The 26,332-nt window shown below is 38.6% G+C and overlaps 1 protein-coding gene across 3 annotated transcripts; it reads right to left on the bottom strand.

Annotated features, from left to right (window-relative positions):
• Positions 1-1,058: 1,058 nt before the first annotated feature.
• On the bottom strand, positions 1,059-23,372 carry LOC110464928 (glycoprotein 3-alpha-L-fucosyltransferase A-like). Of its 3 annotated transcripts, XM_021520404.1 has the most exons (4): positions 23,222-23,372; positions 21,970-22,288; positions 3,932-5,166; positions 1,059-2,150 (listed from the first exon to the last, which is right to left on the bottom strand). In XM_021520404.1, the coding sequence occupies exons 3-4, from the start codon at positions 5,144-5,146 to the stop codon at positions 2,094-2,096; spliced, it is 1,272 nt and encodes a 423-aa protein (XP_021376079.1). In that variant the 5' UTR covers positions 5,147-5,166; positions 21,970-22,288; positions 23,222-23,372; the 3' UTR covers positions 1,059-2,093. The 3 variants fall into 3 exon arrangements, with proteins under 3 accessions (XP_021376079.1, XP_021376080.1, XP_021376081.1); XM_021520405.1 differs by lacking the exon at positions 21,970-22,288; XM_021520406.1 differs by lacking the exons at positions 21,970-22,288; positions 23,222-23,372 and adding an exon at positions 9,083-9,161.
• Between the last annotated feature and the right edge of the window lie 2,960 nt (positions 23,373-26,332).

Here is a 26,332-nt window from a genome sequence, read left to right as displayed (position 1 = left end):
GTCTTGTTACATTAACTTGATATTAATTACCATCTGATTACACTATATGACAATGTTGAATTAATTTGTCTCGTTACATTAATTTGATATCAATTACTGTCTGATAACTCTGTATGACAAATGTTCTATTGACGTTATCCGGACATTAACCCGATACAACTTTCCTTCTTCTGTCAAAGACAGAACAGTACAGGAAACATATCTACAAACTGGAACATATAGAGAAATACTATATTGTATTCAGAGATGTAGGATAAGAATATTACGACCTTGGATTTCCCAAATGGGACGAATTCCTCAGCAAGCTCTGGGGTTTATCCATTTTGATAATCCCTTGGACGGAATTATTCTATCACCTATATTCATAGCTGTCTGATGTAGCATAATTCATATTTCGTATACTGTATCTAATACCAATGTTTTAAATGGTACAATCATCTGTTTGCATTACGTTGACCTTTCTGCGTCCGTATGGTGTATCTGTTTAGAAATGGATGTTGGTTAAAGTACTGTCCAGTTAAAAGAGTGTGGTGTAGAAAGATGGAATTATTGTATTTATTTTTCAACGAAAAGTAGGTTTTAAAAAGTAAGGTATGCAAAATCTTCTTTACTGGTTTTTGGTTTGTCCAAAAAGGTTCAAGGAAATTTAGCAACCATTAAAAAACAATGCTTATACATTATGGCGAATGAAATGGTGGAGAAAAAGAAACATGTTCATGTCAATTAGTGTAGGGTAGGGAAGTCTTAACCTCGGAAGTTCTAAATTGGGGTTAAAACCTTCCTTACATATGAAAGGGTCTGAGATATCTCACACTGTCATTCTACATGGACACTTGCAACTTCGAATTTTTGAAGTGGGGAATGCAAGACTTTCTCTTATATAAATGGTGGATAGAGAATCCCCTCATTACTGGGGTTAATCCACAGGAAAAAAACTTAGAATCCAACCAACATTGGACATGGAAAAATGTTTTCTTTGATATTCACTATAATTGGGCATTTTCCCCACAGCTTCCCTCAATGAATTTTCAAATGAAAAAATAACAAATTTTCTTGATTCTCTTCATTTTTATATAAACTCAAAAGTGAACTAGAAACATGTAAAGCTTCACAATCCCAATCCACGGGTATACTTGTTACCCTTTGTCTACCAACACACATGTATCGCAAGTAACCTGGCGACCGAACCTGATGTATCTCACAGTGCTGTCTAACGTTCAGTTCACAGAAATGTAATCGGGTTTACGGCCAAATCTAGCATAGATACTCATCCCATGGGAACATCAACTGAATGTCTGGTCCATATGAATCTTGCGTTAAGGTCTGGCCATCTTGGTACCTTGTGTGGATCCTTGGCGCACTAGTATTTGATCTGGAAAGGATTTCCAGCTATGTGTGTCTCTTTAAAGTAGAAATCTGGACCACAAGTGTCTGCGGTGGATCTCACGTACAAGGTTAACTGCAGTGGATCTTAGGTCCAAGGGTGACCGGGCAGATCGCCGGTCATAAGGTGAATACAGTAGAACTGTAGTCCAAGGCTGAGTGCAGGTGACTTTCTGTCCATAGGGGAATTGCAGTTGATTTTCTGTCCGAGAGTGTCTGCAGTGGATCTCTGGTACAATATTGACTGCAGTGGATATTTGGTCAAAAGGTGACTACAGTAGGACTCAAGTCAAATGGTGACTGCAGTGGACCTCCTGTTCCAATGGTACTGTGATTACTTAGGAACTCCGGTCCAAGGGTGACTGCAGTGGACCTCCTGTCCCAAGGGTACTGTGATTACTTAGGAACTCAAGTCCAAAGGTGACTGCAGTGGACCTCCTGTCCCAAGAGTACTGTGATTACTTAGGAACTCAAGTCCAAGGTTGACTGCAGTGGACCTCCTGTCCCAAGGGTACTGTGATTACTTAGGAACTCAAGTCCAAGGGTGACTGCAGTGGACCTCCTGTCCCAAGAGTACTGTGATTACTTAGGACCTCCGGTCCAAGGGTGACTGCAGTGGACCTCATGTCCTAACGGTAATGTGATCGCTAAGGAGCTCCTTTCCAAGGGTGACTGCAGGCGATCTTCGGTCCAAGGGTATCTGCAGTGGATTACCAACCCCAATCAAATAGGAATCTGTCCCATTTTCGCTGCAAAACGCCAGTTATCTGAAAGGAATAATAGTGCTTATTAAATGGCAATGTTACAACTTGTTAAATAAAACACAAATGAAATTGAATATTGTTTAGCTATGATAAATAATTAAGCTGTAAAAAGTATGAACTCCACCCTGTTATATTGCATCATTTAAAAAAAAAAAATATGAATCTCTTTGCAATTCCGTTAGTATATGTCCACAAACTGTCTTTAATTTATATAGGTTAAATATTCTCCTTAGAACAACGATATTCAGTTATATCCTACATTGGCATTTTGGATTAGATACTTCTTAACTTTACTGCGTATTATTGTAAAAGGTGGTGATAATTCTGAGTTTTCGAAGTAAACGAGTTATCCTGGATGTTTCAGAGTCGTCGACATTATTTGCAGGAACATTAGTGACTTTAGAAAGGCTACATGACCATTCGTCGGATGGCATATAAGTTATGAGTTTCTTGAATTGTTCTACACCACCTTCTAATTGTTCCTAGGACGAGAACTGAGAAACGACGCCGCCATTCGAGAAGTCGGTTAGAGGCGAGTGTTTTCATTTATCGCGCCAATTTATTCTGACTGTCAAACGGTGTCTCACTCCGAGAAAACAATTAACAGTTAATTAAGGAGTTTCGCCATCTTTGAATAATTATCTTGCATGCGGAATCAAAGGAAAAAAATCAACCCAAATATCATCATGTATCTATTAAGGTTATTTTCCATCGGGTTACTTTGCAGTTTCAAAATATTCACTTAGGCAATATCACAAGAGTAATATGCGGTTTTTCCACACGTTTTGTCTCGTTGAAATGATGACGTACGAGTTGATAAAAGTTTAACTTCGAAATTTAATTATAGATAACTTTTTTGACTTGACGGTGGGATATTTTGGTGTATCCAAAACATTCCGTACAAAGTTTAGAACCTAACTGACTTACAAAACATCATAACAAAAATTCGATGTGATAAGAGCATCAGTTAATGCTCGATTACGTTATTCATTTTGTTTCATTAACTCTTCACTTCTGTAATCTCACAATGAGCTATTCCAACCTTTGAATTGGAAGGGTTCAAATGTGTCTTCAGGGATAAATGAGTTAATAACCGAGATAATTTGAAGTAAATGACGAGGAAAAGAAACGATAACCCCAGAGGTATCTGCGCTTTCATGAAGAACCGTTACTTTCTTTTCTTATTCCCTTTCTGCGTCAGCTACCGACCTAATATAAGGGATTGATCAGACCTTAATTCCACATAACTGTGCACTAAGATATTAGCTCCGGCTTTAATTTCTCTATAGGTAAACCATTGATTAAAGCTGATAGTGCAAGTTAAAAAGCTTTCAACTGAGAAAAGCTTTCAACTGAGATTCTTTTTTTAAAATCTGGTTTTAAGATCTTTCCCGGTGACAATCTCTTCCGGCTGTCGTATCTAAGGAAGCGCCGACAGTTTACATGTAGAATGTACTTGCTTGTTTTTTTTTTATATCGGTTGCCGATCAGGGTGCGCGGTGTATTAAATCGTAAGTCGGTTTGACAGGTAATGCGCTTTTTTATACCAAGCGAAACCCTTACTCGTTACCAAGCAAGGACAAGCTAAAATGTCGGCACTTCCTTAGAAACGATAGCCGGAAGAGAAAGTCACTGAGAATCTGAAAACCGGAATTTTTATCATTTTTTTTTTTTTAAATCTCAATTAAACGCTTTTAAATTTGAACTGTCGACCTTTAGTTAAGGAATCATCATCATTTTATGATTAGTAGCGTTTGAGAAAGCGGAACCAAATGAATACTTACCGACCACTTGTTACACGAATCAGTCCTGATCCACTTGTCAGGGTCTATGATAGTCTGGGCCTCTCTCGGCGTATGTAGGGCAGCACACAAATTTTCGAAGTGATACCACATATTAATTCCGAAAACTTTATAATTCAATCTCCAGGAAAAATATTCATTATATAATGTATCGTTTGCATTCAACAGATTAAGATAATCTGACAGTTCCTGGGCACTGTTAAAGTCATGTATATTTATGTAAGATTTTGGAGGTGCACTTATAACCTGATCGCCTTTCCAGTTAACAATTGGAACAGTATTTCGTGAAAAACTGTGCCAAAATTTTTCTGTCACATAATCTTTGCAATTGGCATTTTCAAATGCAATACGAAACTTATATACCATTGAGTTACATACAGGATTGTTTGTTCTAGGGCAAGTTAAATTTCCACACTTTCCGAAGAAGTCTATATCAACGTACTTTTGCAGTTCTCGCATATGTCGATATCTCTGCGCGTCATCCGGGCAATCACTTATCACGGCAACAACCATCTTGGTTTTACCAATGGTGTAGTCTATGCCACGATACATTTCTGACGCTTTAATTTTCTCTTCCGGTGTCAGTGGAACAAATGCACCATAAGGACCGTGAACTGTAGAATCTGTTCGATAAGTCATCGTCCAGTTAAATGCATTAAGCCATGGTAATCCAGTATAATGAAGATGAGGAGGAGCTTCGGCGTTGTACATTATCCAAACCTGGTCCGGTCTTCTATATCCGGGTACTGTCTCCCAGACGTAAAGGTCTAGGTAATGGAACATCAAAGCGTCGGCCGACTCCAGTTCATTTCGGTCTGTTGTCACAACACAACTGTACTTACTTTTGTTCATGAACATTGCGATATCATCCGTCCAGCCTCCCAAGAAAAACTTGGTCCACATCAGTACTTTCTTCGTAGTTTTATTGACGAAATGTGTTTGGTTAAACTTGATAATATTATCGTCACAATTTGGAGTTAGGCAAACATTTTGATTGAAAAGTTTCATTGTTGTTAAGGAATTGCCACGTAAAATAACGTACGTTCCTATATAGAAAAAACACAGCACTCCAAAAGCTGTAATGCAATACCTCCTGGGTATGGGGCTCAGCTTAAAAGAAGAAAGAGCACCACAGTTGTCGCTTATAAAGGTCATATCGATGCGTTTCCCTCCAAGAGCTTGAAGCACATTTATCATTCCTTTTTAATGCATTATATCTGAAAGTAGAAAAAATAAAATATAATTAACTATACAGTTTTGTACAAAGGATATCAAACTTTTTTTTTTAAATATTTTTGATGTCAGCATTTTCCGATTTATTTATTTATTTAAATCATTTACAATGTTTATCTATTTTTTCAAATTAAATATCTACCGCGGATTTTTTTCGTAATGATGCGTCCGCGCAACAAAGCTTAGTTTTACATAAAGAGTATGTCCTTAGATGACGGGCTACATAAAAACTCTTATAAGGTGACATCTCAGTCAAATGCTGAAGAACAGCACCTCTGCCACGATTTCTCAACCGAGTTAGAAATCGTGCTAAAACTGCTACGTTCGCAACACGATTTCTCGCCCTGACACGATTTCTCACCCTGACACGATTTCTCACCCTGACGCGACTTCTCGCCCTGACACGATTTCTCACCCCGACACGATTTCTCACCCTGACACGATTTCTTACCCTGACACGATTTCTCGCCCTGACACAATCACGATTTCTCACCCTGACACGATTTCTCGCCCTGACACGATTTCTTACCCTGACACGACTTCTCGCCCTGACACAATCACGATTTCTCACCCTGACACGATTTCTCCCCCTGACACGATTTCCCCCCCTGACACGATTTCTCCCCCTGACAAGATGTCTTACCCTGACACGATTTCTCGCCCTGACACAATCACGCTTTCTCGCCCTGACACGATTTCTCACCCTGACAAGATGTCTTACCCTGGTGATAAATCGTGTTATGTGTAAGCATATTACCCGATGTTATGATTTTTTGGCGATTGCGGTATATTTAGGCTTATATATAAATTTAGTGAAATTAGCGCAGACACTAATATGATATTTGATATTAAGTTTTCTGAACAGATCTAAACCATGGCCTCTCATTTGCTGAAACATTTCGGGCTATACTAATTTCTGCTCTGTTTTATTGACCGCAATATAGGTAAATTAAATTAATATTGTGATAGTGTTCTTGAAGATGGCAAATACAAAAGTAAACCTTCACCGCAAAATGGCTGCTGAAGACTGAAGTCGAAGTCATGCATTGTCAACCTCCAAATCAATCAATAATATTACGTATGCTGTACATTTCGGCAAGTTTTAAGTACATTTAGTTCTTTCTATTCCCAGAGTGAGAGATGACGTCAGAAAAAAACGAGGGATGAAAATGAATGGAAGAAATCATTATTTGGCGGATATATTGTTTTCTAACAGAACCGTTAGATAAAAAAAAATGTAAAATAAAAATTGACATCGTGTTTTTATAAATTCGGTTTTCCAATCTAAATATAATAGCTGATATTCCCAATTTCAAGTAGATAAGTAGATTGTCCATACCTATTTCAACATTTTTCTTTGTTCTCTAAAAAGTGAGGGAACTGAGAACACCTGCACCGATGTCAGTTTAATGTGGAGTCTGCCGAGCGTGTCCTTTAGATAAAAACCAAAACAAGGTGTCAAATAACGCACTTGCTCTTTAACAAAAGGCCACGGCTCGACAGAGGTCCAGGGAACGTGGCGTCCCATCTCACATCGATTCCTAAATAAACATCCCTGACCTGCAGTCGTTCCATTTTGTGACATACTATTAACATCAAAAAATATTATTGGAACCGTCCGTCGTCCTATAAACTTGTACAGTTGCTAGCAGTTCATAATAGGAAAGAACTTTGTCATTTAGGTAAATATTTACAATCAAGTTTACTATTACGCTCGACATAATGTGCATTGTTTAATTATCATGTGCATGCTTTTTCTTTTTATCTCCAGATAAAAACTGATTACTTCTTACTTCATTTGATTGAGATTCTTCCAATCTTTCAATCATGTACATTACTTCAATTAATCATCTCATTAATACTTTTCTTTTGTCATTTGTATTCTCATGTGCGTACAACTGTCCGCCATCTATCAAATCAGCTTGTCTTGTACAATGTAGGTTATGTTACATGTTATTCAATATTTGTGTAATGTTTTCGACACCCTTATTGTATATGTACACATTAATTACTCTGTATTATGCTGTAATGCTTATGGGCCGTAAGGCTGAAAGTGAATAAACAATACAACATCAGCTCTGGTGTGTACTCAGTACTGTACAGATTTTGTGTTTAATCTTAATGTAATGTCTAATTACCATCTACTTCATGTTCTTCTTGGTGGTATTTTCAATTATGACTTATCTCCATATGAACTGGAGGACTTTAGAATAAAATCCATTGTTATTATTACTAAAATTCTTCAATACAGTGGCATTATGTAATTTATCCTTAGATATTTGAATGTTGTATACTGAGTAATATGATCACTAATTTACTTGTGTGTACCTCACGCTTCAGCAAGATGAATACATGAAATACATATTTTTTGTTTTCATATTAGTAGGCAAGCATTTCCTACGTCTTTCCTGTTGACTAGTGCAACTTACTATCATTCATAATAATGTTTGTATTGTATGAATTAATCTTGTGATATGTATTACTACAACTGAAATCATTGCATGGTTGCGCTGTTTCTTCAAGTTAATTATTATATTGTATGTTGTGTATTTCACACCACTGTATGACTATATTGTATGACTTCGTGCAACGGGTTCTACTCAATGTATGATTGTATTGTAAGACTTATGTAACAGTAATACTGTCTATAATAATGCTGTATAATTTATAGTGTGGTGCTTGTAATACTGTTTATTACAATGTTGTATGATTGCTTAGTACGAGAAGTGTATTACTGTCTATACTATTATATGATAATGTAGTTTGAGGAGTGTAAATATGTCTATTATATCAATGTGTGATGTAATGTATGATTAGTGTTATACTGTCTATCATCATAATTATTTACCGTATAATGACTGTAATAGTACCTATTATATCATTGTGTTGTGTTTATAGTACTTTATGGTATGATGCGTGTACTATTATTATTCTCTAATGTGTGTGTCTGTCCATGTGCATGTGTGAGTCCCTATGTCAGGGTGTGACCATGATTGTGAATGCATTTTCTTCTCTTTTCAATAGTGTTTTGATCGTTATTTCTGTAACTCTTCATTTCTGGAGGAAATAAAGGAAATAATAATAATAACTCAGTCTGACCTGAACATGCACCACACTGACGGTCCAGGGAACGTGGCGTCCCATCTCACATCGATTCCTAAATAAACATCCCTGACCTGCAGTCGTTCCATATTGTGACATACTATTAACATCAGCGATTCCTTTGAAACACACTTGTACAACACTAAAGGGATTATCCTGGGGAAAGCATACATTTCTTTTGAAACGTGATCTACATCGATTTTATGACGTTGTGATTAGTGTATGAGGCGTATACTCTGCGGAAACGGTGTGTATTTGAAAGTAATCATATAGACCGATTCCAGTGTCATTTTACCGTAGCTATATCTATAACAAACCATAGCCATCGCGTACCCCAATTACAGTGAACTTTTACCGTAGCTATATATGGTACATGTAGTAACAAACCATAGCCGTCGAGTACCAAGATTTACTGTATCATTTTACCGTAGCTACGTATATATTACAACAAACCATAGCGCTCACGTACATCGATTCCTGTGTCAATTTACCGTAGCTATGGTAGTAGCAAATGATACGCAAGTCCGTGCCTTATACTGTATCTGTGTTCTTTTACACAATCAGGTCTTAATCGTGTGTAGAACCAGCTCTTCAATACACAGGTCACCTGATCGTATCGCCACTCTCTATACAACCGATAGGTTAATCCGTCCACAATGGACTACGAGCTTGGAGTCAATCAAACTTAACTAATGATTTTCAATTAGAGTCATACGAATTTCGAAATTCAGGACTTAGGTTTTGAAGTTATTATTAAAACCCGCTGGAATATTTCCATGTATAACGGACACGACTTACCTCGTATGGGATATTAGCATGTCCTTGAATCGATCTCGCGCGCTACCTGTGTCGGCTAATTGACTCCGTACCGTTTGACTCGGACAGTGATCATTTATCGAACAGGTCCTACCGATAAACAGCTCGGGGACGGACCCAGTCAGGACTCGGCTTCAATCATGTTACTCGCACTATCGATCCCTGTATACTGGACAATTCAACTAAAACGATTTTATTGTTACAAATAAAATGATCTGACAAAAGGAAAAACCTAGATAAATTATTAAAAATTGTATTGATCAAATTATGATAATGAGCAAAACTTATGATGATGTGATTTCGTAATTAGTAGTTGTACTTCTGTAACTGGAGATTTAATCAATAAAAGTGGGAAATGTACAACAAGTACCTGACCTGATACACACATCCAAACCTTCACACTATAAAAATCCTCAGGAACCTGTGAATTTGTTACAGTGTAGAAATGTTCGGAGCTTGACTGGTGTTAGATCAGCCATTTCTCCACGCCCCACTACCCTACCCCCTTCCCCTCCAAATAATGGTAACAATCTCGTAAATTCTTATACGCATATACTATTGGCAACGCTGTAGGCTTGATTATATATATACAAATGTATAATGTATACCTGTGTGAAAAACGTTTGAAATTAAATTTTAAATGAACTTAAAAATCCTTTTTATGAAGGTTAGCGTCCATACCAAAGGCCAACTCAATCGAACATGAATTCGGGTTAAGCGACCATACCCAGGGACAATTCAATAGAGCATGAATTCAGAGGTAAGTGACCATACCCAAGGACAACTCAATCGAACATGAATTCAGAGGTAAGCGACCATACCCAGGGACAATTCAATAGAGCATGAATTCAGAGGTAAGTGACCATACCCAGGGACAACTCAATAGAATATGAATTCAGAGGTAAGCGACCATACCCAAGGACAACTCAATCGAACATGAATTCAGAGGTAAGCGACCATACCCAAGTACAATTCAATAGAGCATGAATTCAGAGGTTAGCGACCATGACAATTCAATAGAACAGGAATTCAGAGGTAAGCGACCATACCCAAGTACAATTCAATAGAGCATGAATTCAGAGGTAAACGACCATACCCCGGGACAATTCAATAGAACAGGAATTCAGAGGTAAGCGACATTACCCAAGTACAATTCAATAGAGCATGAATTCAGAGGTAAGCGACCATACCCCGGGACAATTTAATAGAACAGGAATTCGGAGGTAAGCGACAATACCCAAGTACAATTCAATAGAGCATGAATTCAGAGGTAAGCGACCATACCCCGGGACAATTCAATAGAACAGGAATTCAGAGGTAAGCGACAATACCCAAGTACAATTCAATAGAGCATGAATTCAGAGGTTAGCGACCATACCCAGGGACAATTCAATAGAACAGGAATTCAGAGGTAAGCGACAATACCCAAGTACAATTCAATAGAGCATGAATTCAGAGGTTAGCGACCATACCCAGGGACAATTCAATAGAACAGGAATTCAGAGGTAAGCGACAATACCCAAGTACAATTCAATAGAGCATGAATTCAGAGGTTAGCGACCATACCCAGGGACAATTCAATAGAACAGGAATTCAGAGGTAAGCGACAATACCCAAGTACAATTCAATAGAGCATGAATTCAGAGGTTAGCGACCATACCCAGGGACAATTCAATAGAACAGGAATTCAGAGGTAAGCGACAATACCCAAGTACAATTCAATAGAGCATGAATTCAGAGGTTAGCGACCATACCCAGGGACAATTCAATAGAACAGGAATTCAGAGGTAAGCGACAATACCCAAGTACAATTCAATAGAGCATGAATTCAGAGGTTAGCGACCATACCCAGGGACAATTCAATAGAACAGGAATTCAGAGGTAAGCGACAATACCCAAGTACAATTCAATAGAGCATGAATTCAGAGGTTAGCGACCATACCCAGGGACAATTCAATAGAACAGGAATTCAGAGGTAAGCGACAATACCCAAGTACAATTCAATAGAGCATGAATTCAGAGGTTAGCGACCATACCCAGGGACAATTCAATAGAACAGGAATTCAGAGGTAAGCGACAATACCCAAGTACAATTCAATAGAGCATGAATTCAGAGGTTAGCGACCATACCCAGGGACAATTCAATAGAACAGGAATTCAGAGGTAAGCGACAATACCCAAGTACAATTCAATAGAACATGAATTCAGAGGTAAGCGACCATACCCAAGTACAATTCAATAGAGCATGAATTCAGAAGTAAGCGACCATGACAATTCAGTTAGAACAGGAATTCAGAGGTAAGCGACCATACCCAAGTACAATTCAATAGAGCATGAATTCAGAGGTAAGCGACCATACCCAGGGACAACTCAAAAGAATATGAATTCAGAGGTAAGCGACCATACCCAAGTACAATTCAATAGAACAGGAATTCAGAGGTAAGCGACCATACAATTCAATAGAACAGGAATTCAAAAGTAATTCACTGTGTTCAAAGCTCAATTTAAACATAAACACGTTTGGAGGTACATGTAATATCCTATTTTGAAATACGGGGGTGTATTGCTTCAGCTTGTTTGTCTTCATGAATTTATCAGGTTTATGGGCATTTAGCCGTTGACAGAGGTGTTAGTGAGTGTTATGAAAGACAACTCTGGGTAAAATTTGTTGCAGGTTTATTTAAATAAAACGCGCGTTTCCCCGTTTTAAAAAAAAAACAAATATCCTTCAATTCGACTTTCAGACTTCATGGCTTTCCACTACAAAAAACCATTACCAACGCATACAGTTGCTACCTGTTTGGCTGTTACCCGAACCGACAACTTTACCAAAGATCATGTCCATGTACCCATTAGACATAAAAAAAAAATTGCTCACAATTTATTTATTTTATCAAAAGAATGCGTTGGTCGGATTTACTATGACTGTACTGGCAAAAGAAACACGTATATTATCAAGGCATGACCAGATATTTGATAGGTGATGACATAAAAACAACAGACAAGAAACCCTAACAGTTACACTGAGATTGACCTTGACACTCTGAAACACGACCATTTTCAATGTATTCTTCACTCGCTTACGCTTTCTCAATCCTATCCTCAATATCCCGGGGTTATACTCGCTCACGCACTCTCCATTGCATCCTCAAAATCCCGGGGTTACACTTGCTTACATTCTCTCAATACCATCCTCGATATCCCGGGGTGTCACTCGCTCACGCACTATCCATCCAATCATTGATATCCCGAGGTTATACTCGCTTACACACTCTCCATCGCATCCTCGATATCCCGGGGTAACACTCGCTTTGAATTGAAGGTTCAGTGCGCACCACCTTGTGGATCAGACGAGAAGACTAGTGTTATCCGTTGCTTTACATTTAACGAATCTCGCGGTCGCATAACGTCGCTCCTCTGTAATATTCAAACGACAGGTATCAGCCTAGTGATTGGTTAGTTATATTTACCCGAGACCAATCAAATTACTAGCCGCATGCTTTCGATTTTGCTATGAGATATTTCAGGGGTGCACAGAGCTCAAGTGGTCGTCTGCACGAACCCATTACTGGGGGTTCAAACCGTTTGTAAGAGATACCGTTATTTAAACATGTATTCTAATGGTTTAACTTGAAGAGACATTTTTTGTATAATGTATACACAATCGGTAAAACATTTGAACAGCCTTATTTGATGGTTTCTGTGAACACTGGTCTCATTGCAGCACTCCCGTTTACGGGTTTTATATAAACTTTGGATGAAATGTCCACCTCTAATGATGGTACATATCATGGGATATTAACCCTTAAAGCGTTTGATATTATTCTTTAAACAACACAGTGATCCAAACGTGCCAAATGAAACAAATTCACATGTCCCTGTGATTAATACTAGTGTGGCGATAATCTCAAAAACTCTAAACGACGGCGCTTATTGGTATTTAGCCAATTTCATTCACAGCAATAGCAAAAACAAACTGATGATGCTTAACAAATTGATAATCAACGTGAACCGACTAATACAAATGTACAAAGACAATACCTAACTCCTAACAAGGAGAGAGCGAGTTATATTATCGATATACACACAACCCAGTTCTGTATATTGAACTCCAGCGATGTGGACAGTGAAACACAAATTACAAAAAAAACACGTTAACTTTGTATTTCGTGACTTTTCATTTCAAAACCGCTTGATTTATTTTGTCGTTAAGACACCAGATCGCTATTTCCTATCAAACGCATTTCTCGTATACTTAGTCACGTGACTTGTGGCGCGCTAATCCTTAATGCTGTTACAAAACGCTCATTGTCTTTATTCTGTTTTAAAATGTATCTCTAAAGCTAACCATGCTTTTGGGAATTTTCTTTGGTCGATAGAAATCTGTAAATATTTAAACTCGAGAAACGTTCTATCGATTAGGATTATTGACTGTTTAAACATGCTTAGTCAGGACACACGAAACCTATTACAATATGGTGCCACAATTATTCGAGCAACATTTTCCGCGATCTTAATTTGTAGAACAGAGAGATAGAATCGAACGCTTCAGAACAAAAGAGAGGAAGCATTGGAATGCATTGGCTTTCGGGACAGACAAAACAATATGTGTTTCCTGTAACATTTTAGAACAAAATTAGGATAGATAGGACACACATTTTATTTAACAAATGATTTTTTATGATATAGGAGGGTGATCTCGACTTTTTGAAAACTGTCTTAAATTTTTTAGAATTCCCCATCAGTCCACAATATATATTATACACAAATCATGGACAATGTACAGAGAATGAAGACGTTCATATTTCTTTATAATACCCTTATTTTGTTTGTCTCATATATGCATTTTCCTAGTATACACAATTCTTTTATATTATGGACACTCAATAACTGAACGACTTTAAACACATACAACCGTGTCTCGTTATAGCATCGCATCACTTCACGAGATTTATCTACTCTAATCCAACTAAAACAAACCTTTTCCCGACCCTTACTTGCCCTATTGTTCTCCAACGAGCACCCTTCGGAACGAGACAATGTAGCTGTAATTGGATAATTGGCGATTTTGATATCAGACGGTGTCGTTGTGTTGACAGGTGACCATTTTGTCAAAACACAAAAAGAGTTCTAATACCTGACCTTGCCATTCATCGAAAATGTGGAGCTAAATGTACCTGTAACAATTGCTTTAGAAACAGTATCGCGCAAGTTTTATCTTTTGTCGACAGTAATTTAAATAAAAGCCCCTCATCGACATTTTCGCAAAGAGTAGTTTCAAATCGCCAATCATGTTTTACTTTCCCCATTGGAGCCAGTGGCGACCACAAGCGCCTTGGCGTGAAATGATAAAGGAAAAGAGATATTATTGAGCTTATTCTACCTGAACATTTTATTATAACATTTCTTTATTGGTTTAAAAAGAAATGTTACCAATATAGTCATTAGTCAGACATAAAATGTCCAAATCAATCAACAGCAATATATAATATAACAGTCTATCCCTTCGGGACCCTTAAAGGTGCCTGGTTCATATTAGGAACATCTTTAGGTTATATGTAATTCCCGTTTGAATTTTAGAACGCCTTTAGGATGTATGTTATTCCCTATTTTAAAAGGAAATCTAGATACCGATATCCGAGTTATCCAAGAGCTTGTAATTAGCGCCTAGTATATTCCGAAAGAAGCAAACACACGAACGCTATTCACATATGTCAAAATCTGGGACTGAAACCAAATTAATAGTCCCCGATATTGGGTTCACCCAAGGATGACTATCAAGTAAATAATAACCCACTCGTGTTAGAGATAAATGTTTGGCAATGTAGAAGACAATGCGTGGACATAAATAGATCTGTTTCGTGTATAGCGCTGATAATCCCGTGTAACTGAGCTGTATTTCACTGATAGGTTTTGTTTGGTTTAGTATTGTTTAACGTCCGATCATGATCAACAGCTATGGTAATTTAAGGACGGCCACTGAAAGGCCCGTGTTACTGAGCTGTATACCACTGCCAGGCCCGTGTCACTGAACTGTATACCACTGATAATCCCGTGTTACTGAGATTTATACCACTGATAGGCCTGTGCCACTGAGCTGTATACCACTGATAACCCTGTGTTACTGAGCTGTATACCACTGACAGGCCCGTGTCACTGAACTGTATAACACTGATAATCCCGTGTTACTGATATGTATACCACTGATAATCCTGTGTTACTGAGATGTATACCACTGATAGGCCCGTGTTACTGAGATGTATACCACTGATAGGCCCGTGTCACTGAACTGTATAACAATGATAATCCCGTGTTATTGAGATGTATACCACTTATAATCCCGTGTTACTGAGATGTATACCACTTATAATCCCGTGTTACTGAGATGTATACCACTGACAGACCCGTGTTTCTGAGCTGTATACCACTGATAATCCCGTGTTACTGAGATGTATACAACTGACAGGCCCATGTTACTGAGATGTATACCACTGATAGGCCTGTGTCACTGAGCTGTATACCACTGATGATCCCGTGTTACTGAGATGTATACCACTGACAGGCCCGTGTCACTGAGATTTATACCACTGATAGTCATGTGTTACTGAGATGTATACCACTGATAGGCCTGTGTCACTGAGTTGTATACCACTGATTATCCCGTGTTACTGAGATGTATACCACTTATAAGCCTGTGCTACTGAGCTTTATACCACTGATGATTCCGTGTTACTGAGATGTATACCACTGATAGGCCTGTGTCACTGAGATGTATACCACTGATAGGCCTGTGTCACTGAGCTGTATACCACTGATAATCCCGTGTTTCTGAGATGTTTACCACTGACAGGCCCGTGTCACTGAACTATATACCACTGATAATCCCGTGTTACTGAGATGTAAACCACTGACAGGCCTGTGTCACTGAGCTGTATACCACTGATAGGCCCGTGTCACTGAACTGTATACGACTGAAAGGCCCGTGGCATTGAGCTGTATACCACTGACAGGCCCGTGTCACTGAGCTGTATACCACTGATAGGCCAGTGTCACTGAACTGTATACCACTGATAATTCCGTGTCACTGAGCTGTATACCACTGACAGGCCCGTGTCACTGAGCTGTATACCACTGAAAATCCAGCGTCACTGAACTGTATACCACACATAGACCCGTGTCACTGAACTGTATACCACTGATAATCCCCCGTCACTGAGCTGTATACCACTGACAGGCCCGTGTCACTGAGCTGTATACCACACATAGACCCGTGTCACTGAGATGTAAACCACTCATAGGCCGGTACCAATCAGCAGTATACCACTGATAATCCCGTGTCACTGAGCTGTATACCACACATAGACCCGTGTCACTGAGCTATATACCACTGATAATCCCGTGTCACTGAGCTGTATACCACTGATGATTCCATGTCACTGAGCTGTATACCACACATAGACCCGTATCACTGAAATGTGTACCACTGATAATCCTGTGTCACTGAGCTGTATACCACACATAGACCCGTGTCACTGAGCTGTATACCACACATAGACCCGTGTCACTGAGCTGTATACCACACATAGACCCGTGTCACTGAGCTGTATACCACACATAGACCCGTGTCACTGAGCTGTATACCACACATAGACCCGTGTCACTGAGCTGTATACCACACATAGACCCGTGTCACTGAGCTGTATACCACACATAGACCCGTGTCACTGAGCTGTATACCAAACATAGACCCGTGTCACTGACTTGTATACCACACATAGACCCGTGTCACTGAGCTGTGTACCACACATAGACCCGAATCACTGAGCTGTATACCACACATAGACCCGTATCACTGAGCTGTGTACCACACATAGTCCGGTGTCACTGAGCTGTATACCACACATCGACCCGTGTCACTGAGCTGTATACCACACAAAGACCCGTGTCACTGAACTGTATTCCACACATAGACCCGTGTCACTGAGCTATGTACCAAACACACGAACGCTATTCACATATGTCAAAATCTGGGACTGAAACCAAATTAATAGTCCCCGATATTGGGTTCACCCAAGGATGACTATCAAGTAAATAATAACCCACTCGTGTTAGAGATAAATGTTTGGCAATGTAGAAGACAATGCGTGGACATAAATAGATCTGTTTCGTGTATAGCGCTGATAATCCCGTGTAACTGAGCTGTATTTTACTGATAGGTTTGGTTTGGTTTAGTATTGTTTAACGTCCAATCATGATCAACAGCTATGGTAATTTAAGGACGGCCACTGAAAGGCCCGTGTTACTGAGCTGTATACCACTGACAGGCCCGTGTCACTGAACTGTATACCACTGATAATCCCGTGTTACTGAGATTTATACCACTGATAGGCCTGTGCCACTGAGCTGTATACCACTGATAATCCCCCGTCACTGAGCTGTATACCACTGACAGGCCCGTGTCACTGAGCTGTATACCACACATAGACCCGTGTCACTGAACTGTATACCAAACATAGACCCGTGTCACTGACTTGTATACCACACATAGACCCGTGTCACTGAGCTGTGTACCACACATAGACCCGAATCACTGAGCTGTATACCACACATAGACCCGTATCACTGAGCTGTGTACCACACATAGTCCGGTGTCACTGAGCTGTATACCACACATCGACCCGTGTCACTGAGCTGTATACCACACAAAGACCCGTGTCACTGAACTGTATTCCACACATAGACCCGTGTCACTGAGCTATGTACCAAACACACGAACGCTATTCACATATGTCAAAATCTGGGACTGAAACCAAATTAATAGTCCCCGATATTGGGTTCACCCAAGGATGACTATCAAGTAAATAATAACCCACTCGTGTTAGAGATAAATGTTTGGCAATGTAGAAGACAATGCGTGGACATAAATAGATCTGTTTCGTGTATAGCGCTGATAATCCCGTGTAACTGAGCTGTATTTTACTGATAGGTTTGGTTTGGTTTAGTATTGTTTAACGTCCAATCATGATCAACAGCTATGGTAATTTAAGGACGGCCACTGAAAGGCCCGTGTTACTGAGCTGTATACCACTGACAGGCCCGTGTCACTGAACTGTATACCACTGATAATCCCGTGTTACTGAGATTTATACCACTGATAGGCCTGTGCCACTGAGCTGTATACCACTGATAATCCCGTGTCACTGAGCTGTATACCACTGACAGGCCCGTGTCACTGAGCTGTATACCACACATAGACCCGTGTCACTGAGATGTAAACCACTCATAGGCCGGTACCAATCAGCAGTATACCACTGATAATCCCGTGTCACTGAGCTGTATACCACACATAGACCCGTGTCACTGAGCTATATACCACTGATAATCCCGTGTCACTGAGCTGTATACCACTGATGATTCCATGTCACTGAGCTGTATACCACACATAGACCCGTATCACTGAAATGTGTACCACTGATAATCCTGTGTCACTGAGCTGTATACCACACATAGACCCGTGTCACTGAGCTGTATACCACACATAGACCCGTGTCACTGAGCTGTATACCACACAAAGACCCGTGTCACTGAACTGTATATCTTACATAGACCCGTGTCACAGAACTGTATACCACACATAGATCCGTGTCACTGACTTGTATACCACACATAGACCCATGTCACTGAGCTGTATACCACACATAGACCCGTGTCACTGAGCTGTGTACCACACATAGACCCGTGTCACTGAACTGTATGCCAAACATAGACCCGTGTCACTGAGCTGTGTACCACACACAGACCCGTGTCACTGAGCTGTATACCACACATAGACCGGTGTCACTGAGCTGTATACCACACATAGACCCGTGTCACTGAACTGTATGCCACACATAGACCCGTGTCACTGAGCTGTGTACCACACACAGACCCGTGTCACTGAGCTGTATACCACACAAAGACCCGTGTCACTGGACTGTGTTCCACACATAGACCCGGGTCACTGAGCTATGTACCACACATAGACCCGTGTCACTGAACTGTATACCAAACATAGACCCGTGTCACTGACCTGTATACCACACATAGACCCGTGTCACTGAGCTGTATACCAAACATAGACCCGTGTCCCTGACTTGTATACCACACATTGCCCCGTGTCACTGAGCTGTGTACCACACATAGACCGGTGTCACTGAGCTGTATCCCACACATCGACCCGTGTCACTGAGCTGTATACCACACAAAGACCCGTGTCACTGGACTGTATTCCACACATAGACCCGTGTCACTGAGCTATGTACCACACATAGACCCGTGTCACTGAACTGTATGCCAAACATAGACCCGTGTCACTGAGCTGTGTACCACACATAGACCCGTGTCACTGAGCTGTGTACCATACATAGACCGGTGTCACTGAGCTGCATACCACACATAGACCCGTGTCACTGAGCTGTGTCCCACACATAGACCGGTGTCACTGAGCTGTATACCACACATAGACCCGTGTCACTGAACTGTGAATGCGTTTTAGGTCAAGTTTAATGTTTCAATAGGTGGCGACAATCATTTACGCTCGAGTAACCTGAATATATATGTTGAGTGAATATATTGAGTCTATATATTTATATTCGTATATGTATATGTATATCAGGTTGATGTAAAATGACACTGTAATACACCATTACAAATACAGTATATATATAAAAACTCAAACGTGTCATTTCTACGGTGGTACATTTAGGACAACACAATATCATATTCTACATTAATAATCTCAAACGTTCGACATAATAGATCGAGCGCTCGAGATAATTAATGTAAAAAATAATATTGTGTTGTCCTAAATGTACCACCGTTCATTTCCCTTTTTATAATTAAATAACAGTAAAAATGATAATTTGTTCACCGAATCTAGTATATAAACTCCAAAGTGTCATTTCCCTTCTTTAAATATAAACAACAGTAAAATTCAATAACCGGTGGACCGAATATAAACATAGTTCATAATATAGTCATAGTAATCCCCCTCCTCAACAGGGCGTTGGTGACCTTGGGGTTATTACATACGCCTTTCCCGTAGGGTTTCTGTGTAGGAAGAAATAGTCAGAAGGTAAAATGTTGGCCAGTTTAAACCCCTTTGTCACGTCTCTATGGACCCTGAGGACGGGAACCAAATAATTCAAAAAATTTGGTTCATCTCCGTAAATGATTTTTCCGCAAAATTGTATAATAATTAGTTAGGTTATTTGGTAAAATTCGAAAATATGAATTGCTTTCGGACGGACAGACGACGCCAGAAGACACACTGAAGTTTTTTAATCCTTTTTTCCCCTCTGAATCGAAGATTCGGCAACAGAACAATAAATAAATGCATTGATTGAAAAATGACAAAGTAAAGTACATGCTTTATAACAATATACATATAACTGAAATTCAAACGATAAATTGTATTGCAAAGTACGGGATACTCCGGAGTTCACTCCCCTTTGTGTCTCTACGCTCACTAGCTTATCTTAAGTTAGTGAAGAGTAGAGATGACCATCATACGAGATACAGAAAAAGGAAGAATGTTACAATTGATACATTATGAAGATAATTTATAAGTTAATATTTTAGATGAATTATTTGATAATTTACTGATGTACATGTATGTTCAATAGTGAATGGCTCATTTTATAGAGCTGACAATTGTTTAAGGTGTGCTTATTTTAAGCATGACTTGTGTATTTATGTATGTATTATGCAAGGAGTTGAGACGTAAAATGATAACTTACAGGAGTGCTTGGTTGTTCCCATGTTTCACATCAATGATCAAACCATGCCTGCTATACTACCATTCTACGTTTTTACTGTTCTAAGTGATTCTTATATAGAAAGAAACAGCATATTACCTAGACTCACCTAGCACACGCCAAATATTTATTTTTCTATTCCTTTTAAATGTACTGGAAGTTTGATCCTTTCACTACACTGGAAAACTCTTCCAATGTCCCGCGTGAAAAGCGACCGTTTCTAAAGCGAGCGAAACCTGCTTCTCTAGGACACTATCAGCTCAATTACCCATTAAGTACACAGTAGCACATCATGCATTCAAATATTAATTACATATATTCTTGAAAAATTTAGGTAGGTTTAGAACAATATAGGGCCATTAAGCGACTGGTATAGCAGGGAGACTCAGCACAACTAGTATGTGCTAAATTTAACAACAACAAATAGCTAAAATCTATTCAAGAACAGGTTTAACTAACCAATCGTTTAAATGTTCCTCTGAACTGGTAAAAGCCCCTGTGTGGATTTAGTTACGCTTCGGTGCGGTTCCATTTTCCTCACAATGGAGAGCTTTACTTTAAAATCTCCGATAATCTTAACACATGCATGCCTTAGCTTGTATAGCACCGACCGAAGTTGCCCGACAGGTCAATACTATGACAAACCTCTTGTCATACGGCCAACATTGAAATTATCAATGACGAATGTTTATTCTAATTCTAACTATAAGTCTAACACAGTGCCTCCGCCTTGGTATCCCTGTAAAGAGGCATGTTTATTTTATAAATAAAACGGGATATGTTTTCTATTTGAAGTATGTAACGGTCATCTTCGTTACCGAATATCCTCGTATATTCCATCCAAGGGGTGGCATGTTTTACCGAACGTTGATCTGAACCCCTACGACGTCTAATATTACCATGAAAATATCGTTTCAAGAAAAACGTAGATAAACTATCAGGATCATGTGCTCGTCACGCTCCCTTAATTTGATTTTTAACCGATCGTGTGGATTACCGCGTGCAGATAGTTCCGACCGTCTCTACCAACAAGGGACGTATAACAATTTGTTGATGTAAATAAACAAAACTTACCGTGTAGGAACTATTGGGTCAGTGTTGGTTAAAATCCATTTTCAAAACTGTTCTTGACCTCAAAACGCTCTCTGTAACACAGACCGCTGAACAGTATACGGTGTTGAGAGGTACCGACCCGACCCGTATACGTATGTGTTTATAAATAGCACTGGAGCGTGAGTGTGAGTGTTCCACGTGTCAATTATGGTAGGAGTCATAACATTAAACTCTGTCTTCACAACGCGGTTCACAGAATTTAATTTTCGTGTACATGAATGGTTTGGAGATATGATGTCCCAGACGGAATCTCGCCTTATCGTTATCAACAATTGATGGACTGAAACAATCAGAACGTACACCAATATAATTATGTTCAAATCATATTTCATTTTAAATTACACTGTCTTTACAACATGGGTCTGAGACATGGACAATGATACATTCGACTTGGTTAATAGATTGACGTAGTAGATTCTGTGGTGTATTTGAAGTATTTAACGGTCATCTTCGTTACCGAATATTCTCGTATATTCCATCGAAGGGGTGGCATGTTTTACCGAACGTTGATCTGAACCCTACGACGTCTAATATTACCATGAACAAACTATCGGGATCATGTGCTCGTTACGCCCCCTTAATTTCAGGCACATTTTTTTGACCGATCGTGTGGAGTACTACCACGTGCTGATAGTTCCGACCGTCACGTATAACGATTTGTTGATGTGGGTTGACTGCGATGTAGTATTTACTTATAATGTCCTATTTTATCCACTTTTAGTAAATATTTGAACTCAACACTAATATGTACAGTCTGTGACTGTGACACCAGAGATGTTGAACACGACACCATGTTTGTAAACGGGTCTCTATTGACCGTGTAGAAATCTGTTGATCAAACAGTACAAACACTTGAAATAAAATATATATATCCGATACGAGTCTATAGTCCTATAGCATCACCGACACTATCCTACCATAATTATAACAGAAAAAAGTCGTTTTTCTCATAGGAACATGTCACATGCTACATATATGAAAACATGTACCGTGACGTCGATTTAGTAGTTAATAAAGGAAAAATTGATGGCAAAGGTAATTATAGAATAAAATAAGTAAACAATACTGACCACTTATACTTGTACATTTTAATATGCGCCTCCTAGTGATAGTTCAATTTAGGACTCCATCGGGTCTTTAACCCTGGCTTTTCTGTTTCAGAAAACAGAAAATAATATTTCATATATATATACCATAAATAAACAAAACTTACCGTGTAGGAACTATTGGGTCAGTGTTTGTTAAAATCCACTTTCAAAACTGTCCGTGACCTCAAAACGCTTCTCTGTAACACAGACCGCTGAACAGTATACGGTGTTGTCAGGTGCCGACCCGTATACGTATGTGTTTATAAATAGCCTTAGAGCGTGGGTGCGAGTGTTCCACGGGTGATTACGACACCCGTGTCTATTATGGTAGGAGTCATAACATTAAACTCTGTCTTCACAACGCGGTCCACAGAAGTTAATATTGGTGTACATGTATGGTTTGGAGATATGATGTCCCAGACGGAATCTCGCCTTATCGTTATTAACAATTGATGGACTGAAACAATCAGAACGTACACCAATATCATTATGTTCAAATCATATTTCATTTTAAATTACATTCTCTTTACAACATGGGTCTGTCAGACATGGAAAATGATACATTCGACTTGGTTCATAGATGACGTAGTAGATACTGTGGTGTAACTAAGATTAAGGGGTGTAGGGTTATGAAGTAGGAAGAAAAGCAGTATTCATTGTTTGCAGATGACGAATCGTAGTGTAACATTCGATAGTAAGTCTCTGTTACAACACAGGTAAGTCGTTATAACAACACACCAATGTTGTTATACAGACCCTAGATCGTCAGTCCCTGTAACAAAACGGTTAAGTCATTATAACAACACAACAATGTCGTTATACAGACTCTAGATCGTCAGTCTCTGTTACAACATAGGTAAGTCGTTATAACAACATAACGATGTCGTTATTCCGACTCTAGATAGTCAGTCTCTGGATGACACTGAGTACAAAATACAAAAAGTATCGAAAAAATACACTTACAGTTTTGTAAGGAAATTCTTAACATTCGGAAGAGCACCCCAAATTATATGGTATTTGGTGTTTTAGGAAGGTATCCTCTAGAAATTGAAATCAGTGTTAGAATGGTTATGTTCTGGCATAAGCTTATAACGGGTGGATCGAAATTATCTAGTGTAATGTATAAGTTAATGTACAATTTGCACCAGAATTCTTTATTAAGTTTTAAATGGTTAACGTATATACGAGATATCTTAAACAATACTGGATTTAATAATTTATGGACTTTCCAAATATCATGCACAATTAATAGACAATGCTTGAAAAATATCATTAAGCAGAGATTATGCGATCAATTCATTCAAAGTTGGTTTCATGATGTTGAAACCTCCTCGCGTGGGCAAGTTTACTCCTTATTCAAATTTCAGTTTAATATTGAACCATATCTTTTAAAGCTAAATCGTAATGAACGAAAAGTAATATGTAAATTTAGAACATCAAATATAAAATTTCCTATAGAACTGGAAGATGGAATCGAGTCCCACGCGAGGAAAGGTTATGTCCCCTATGTAATAACTGTGTTGGGGACGAATACCACTACTTATACCAATGTACTAATGTATCTGTTGTAGCTCTTAGACAACTTTATATACCAAATTATTATTATGTCAACCCAACTTATATCAAAATGAAAGGAATGTTCTCAATTTGTAACACGGTACTCTTAACAAAAGTAAGTAAATTTATACAAAGAGAAATGAAGCTACTTAATATCTAAAATAATTTAGCTAAAAGAATTATTGAAATGGGTTGTTATTGTATGAATTGTATCATGTGTTATATTATATTATGTGAGTACTATGTCCATCAATGTATACTATGTATTATGTGACCTCTTGTTACGCACGTGTGGCGTGAGTGTAAAAATAAAACTTGAAACTTGACTTGAGTAATTGTATGATTACACGGACTAATAGTGTGATGACAGGAATAATTGTGTGATTACACTGAATAATAGTATGATGACAGGAATAATTGTGTGATTACACTGAATAATAGTATGATGACAGGAATAATAGTGTTATTACACTGAATAATAGTATGATGACAAGAATAATATTGTGATTACACTGAATAATAGGTTGATGACACTGAATAATTGTGTGATTACACGGAATAATAGCGTGATTACACTGAATAATAGCATATGATAAATATGTTTAATATTTTGTAAATAGTAACGTCATCATTATTTCGAAAACAACGAGATACAAATTGTTGAAACGATGAAACAAGGAATGAAGCTGCTACAGCGCAGACAATGATCTTTTAAAAATAGTAACAGTGACCTTGACCAGACAACCATGTAGCAATATATCTACAAACTAGTTAGTCACAGCTGCTGTCGCATTGGAAAGCTATCTATAAACTCGTTAGGCACAGCTGCTGACGGCTACTTTAGTATAAGTAAACATTTTCTTTCACTTGGAGACTTTCCATTGAGACAAAGAAAACACGAAGCCTACTTTATCAAGGACAGTTATCAAATAGTCGTTCAACTAGTCGCGAGCAAGAAACTACGCAATGATGGACAAGGGGAGAAAACTCTTACACACACACTTTAGAGTATTGGAATAGGAGGCGTAGTAATTATTCACTGATTAAAAACGCCACTGTTAAAGATCTTTACATCTTTCTTCGATTTTTTTGTCTAATACAGTTATATTGTACCATATTGTAGCATTGATCATATCATGAAATAATGAACACATTATCTGAAAACCTTTCGCGGAAGGAGATAGAGTGGGGTTTTTTTTTGTGAAGAAATGATTCGGTCCAAAAAGCGTAGTAATCTGAGAATGATTAAGTTCATGATGCTCACTGAAAAAACTCGCCTTTTCATAAAATTTTAACATTTTTTCTTTGGTTTATTGATCATTTTCATACGTATTTCATAATTTTACAGCATTAATCATACCATGAAATAATCAACTTAGCATTTACAGATCTTCCGCGGAAGAAGAAAGTCTGTTCTTTGGTTTTGCTTTGCCCAGGCTTGGCGAGGACCGCTATGAATGCTGTACACAGCATCCAACAATCTATTTTATGGTTTATTTGCTCAATTTCAATCAGATACCTTCTTTATTCGTGTAGTGTTTCAACTGATTGTTTTTCGAATTTAACTCACGGAGACTCAATAACAGATCCACAACTCCAACTTGGTGTATTGTGTTTAAATATGTGTTTACAAAATGTAAGCATCCGCGATCATATATAGATAATATACAAATTTGAAG

Source organism: Mizuhopecten yessoensis, unplaced genomic scaffold, assembly GCF_002113885.1.
Source record: "Mizuhopecten yessoensis strain PY_sf001 unplaced genomic scaffold, ASM211388v2 scaffold11041, whole genome shotgun sequence".
Taxonomy (NCBI): Eukaryota; Metazoa; Mollusca; class Bivalvia; order Pectinida; family Pectinidae; genus Mizuhopecten; species Mizuhopecten yessoensis.
This window is presented reverse-complemented; position numbering and strand designations above follow the sequence as displayed.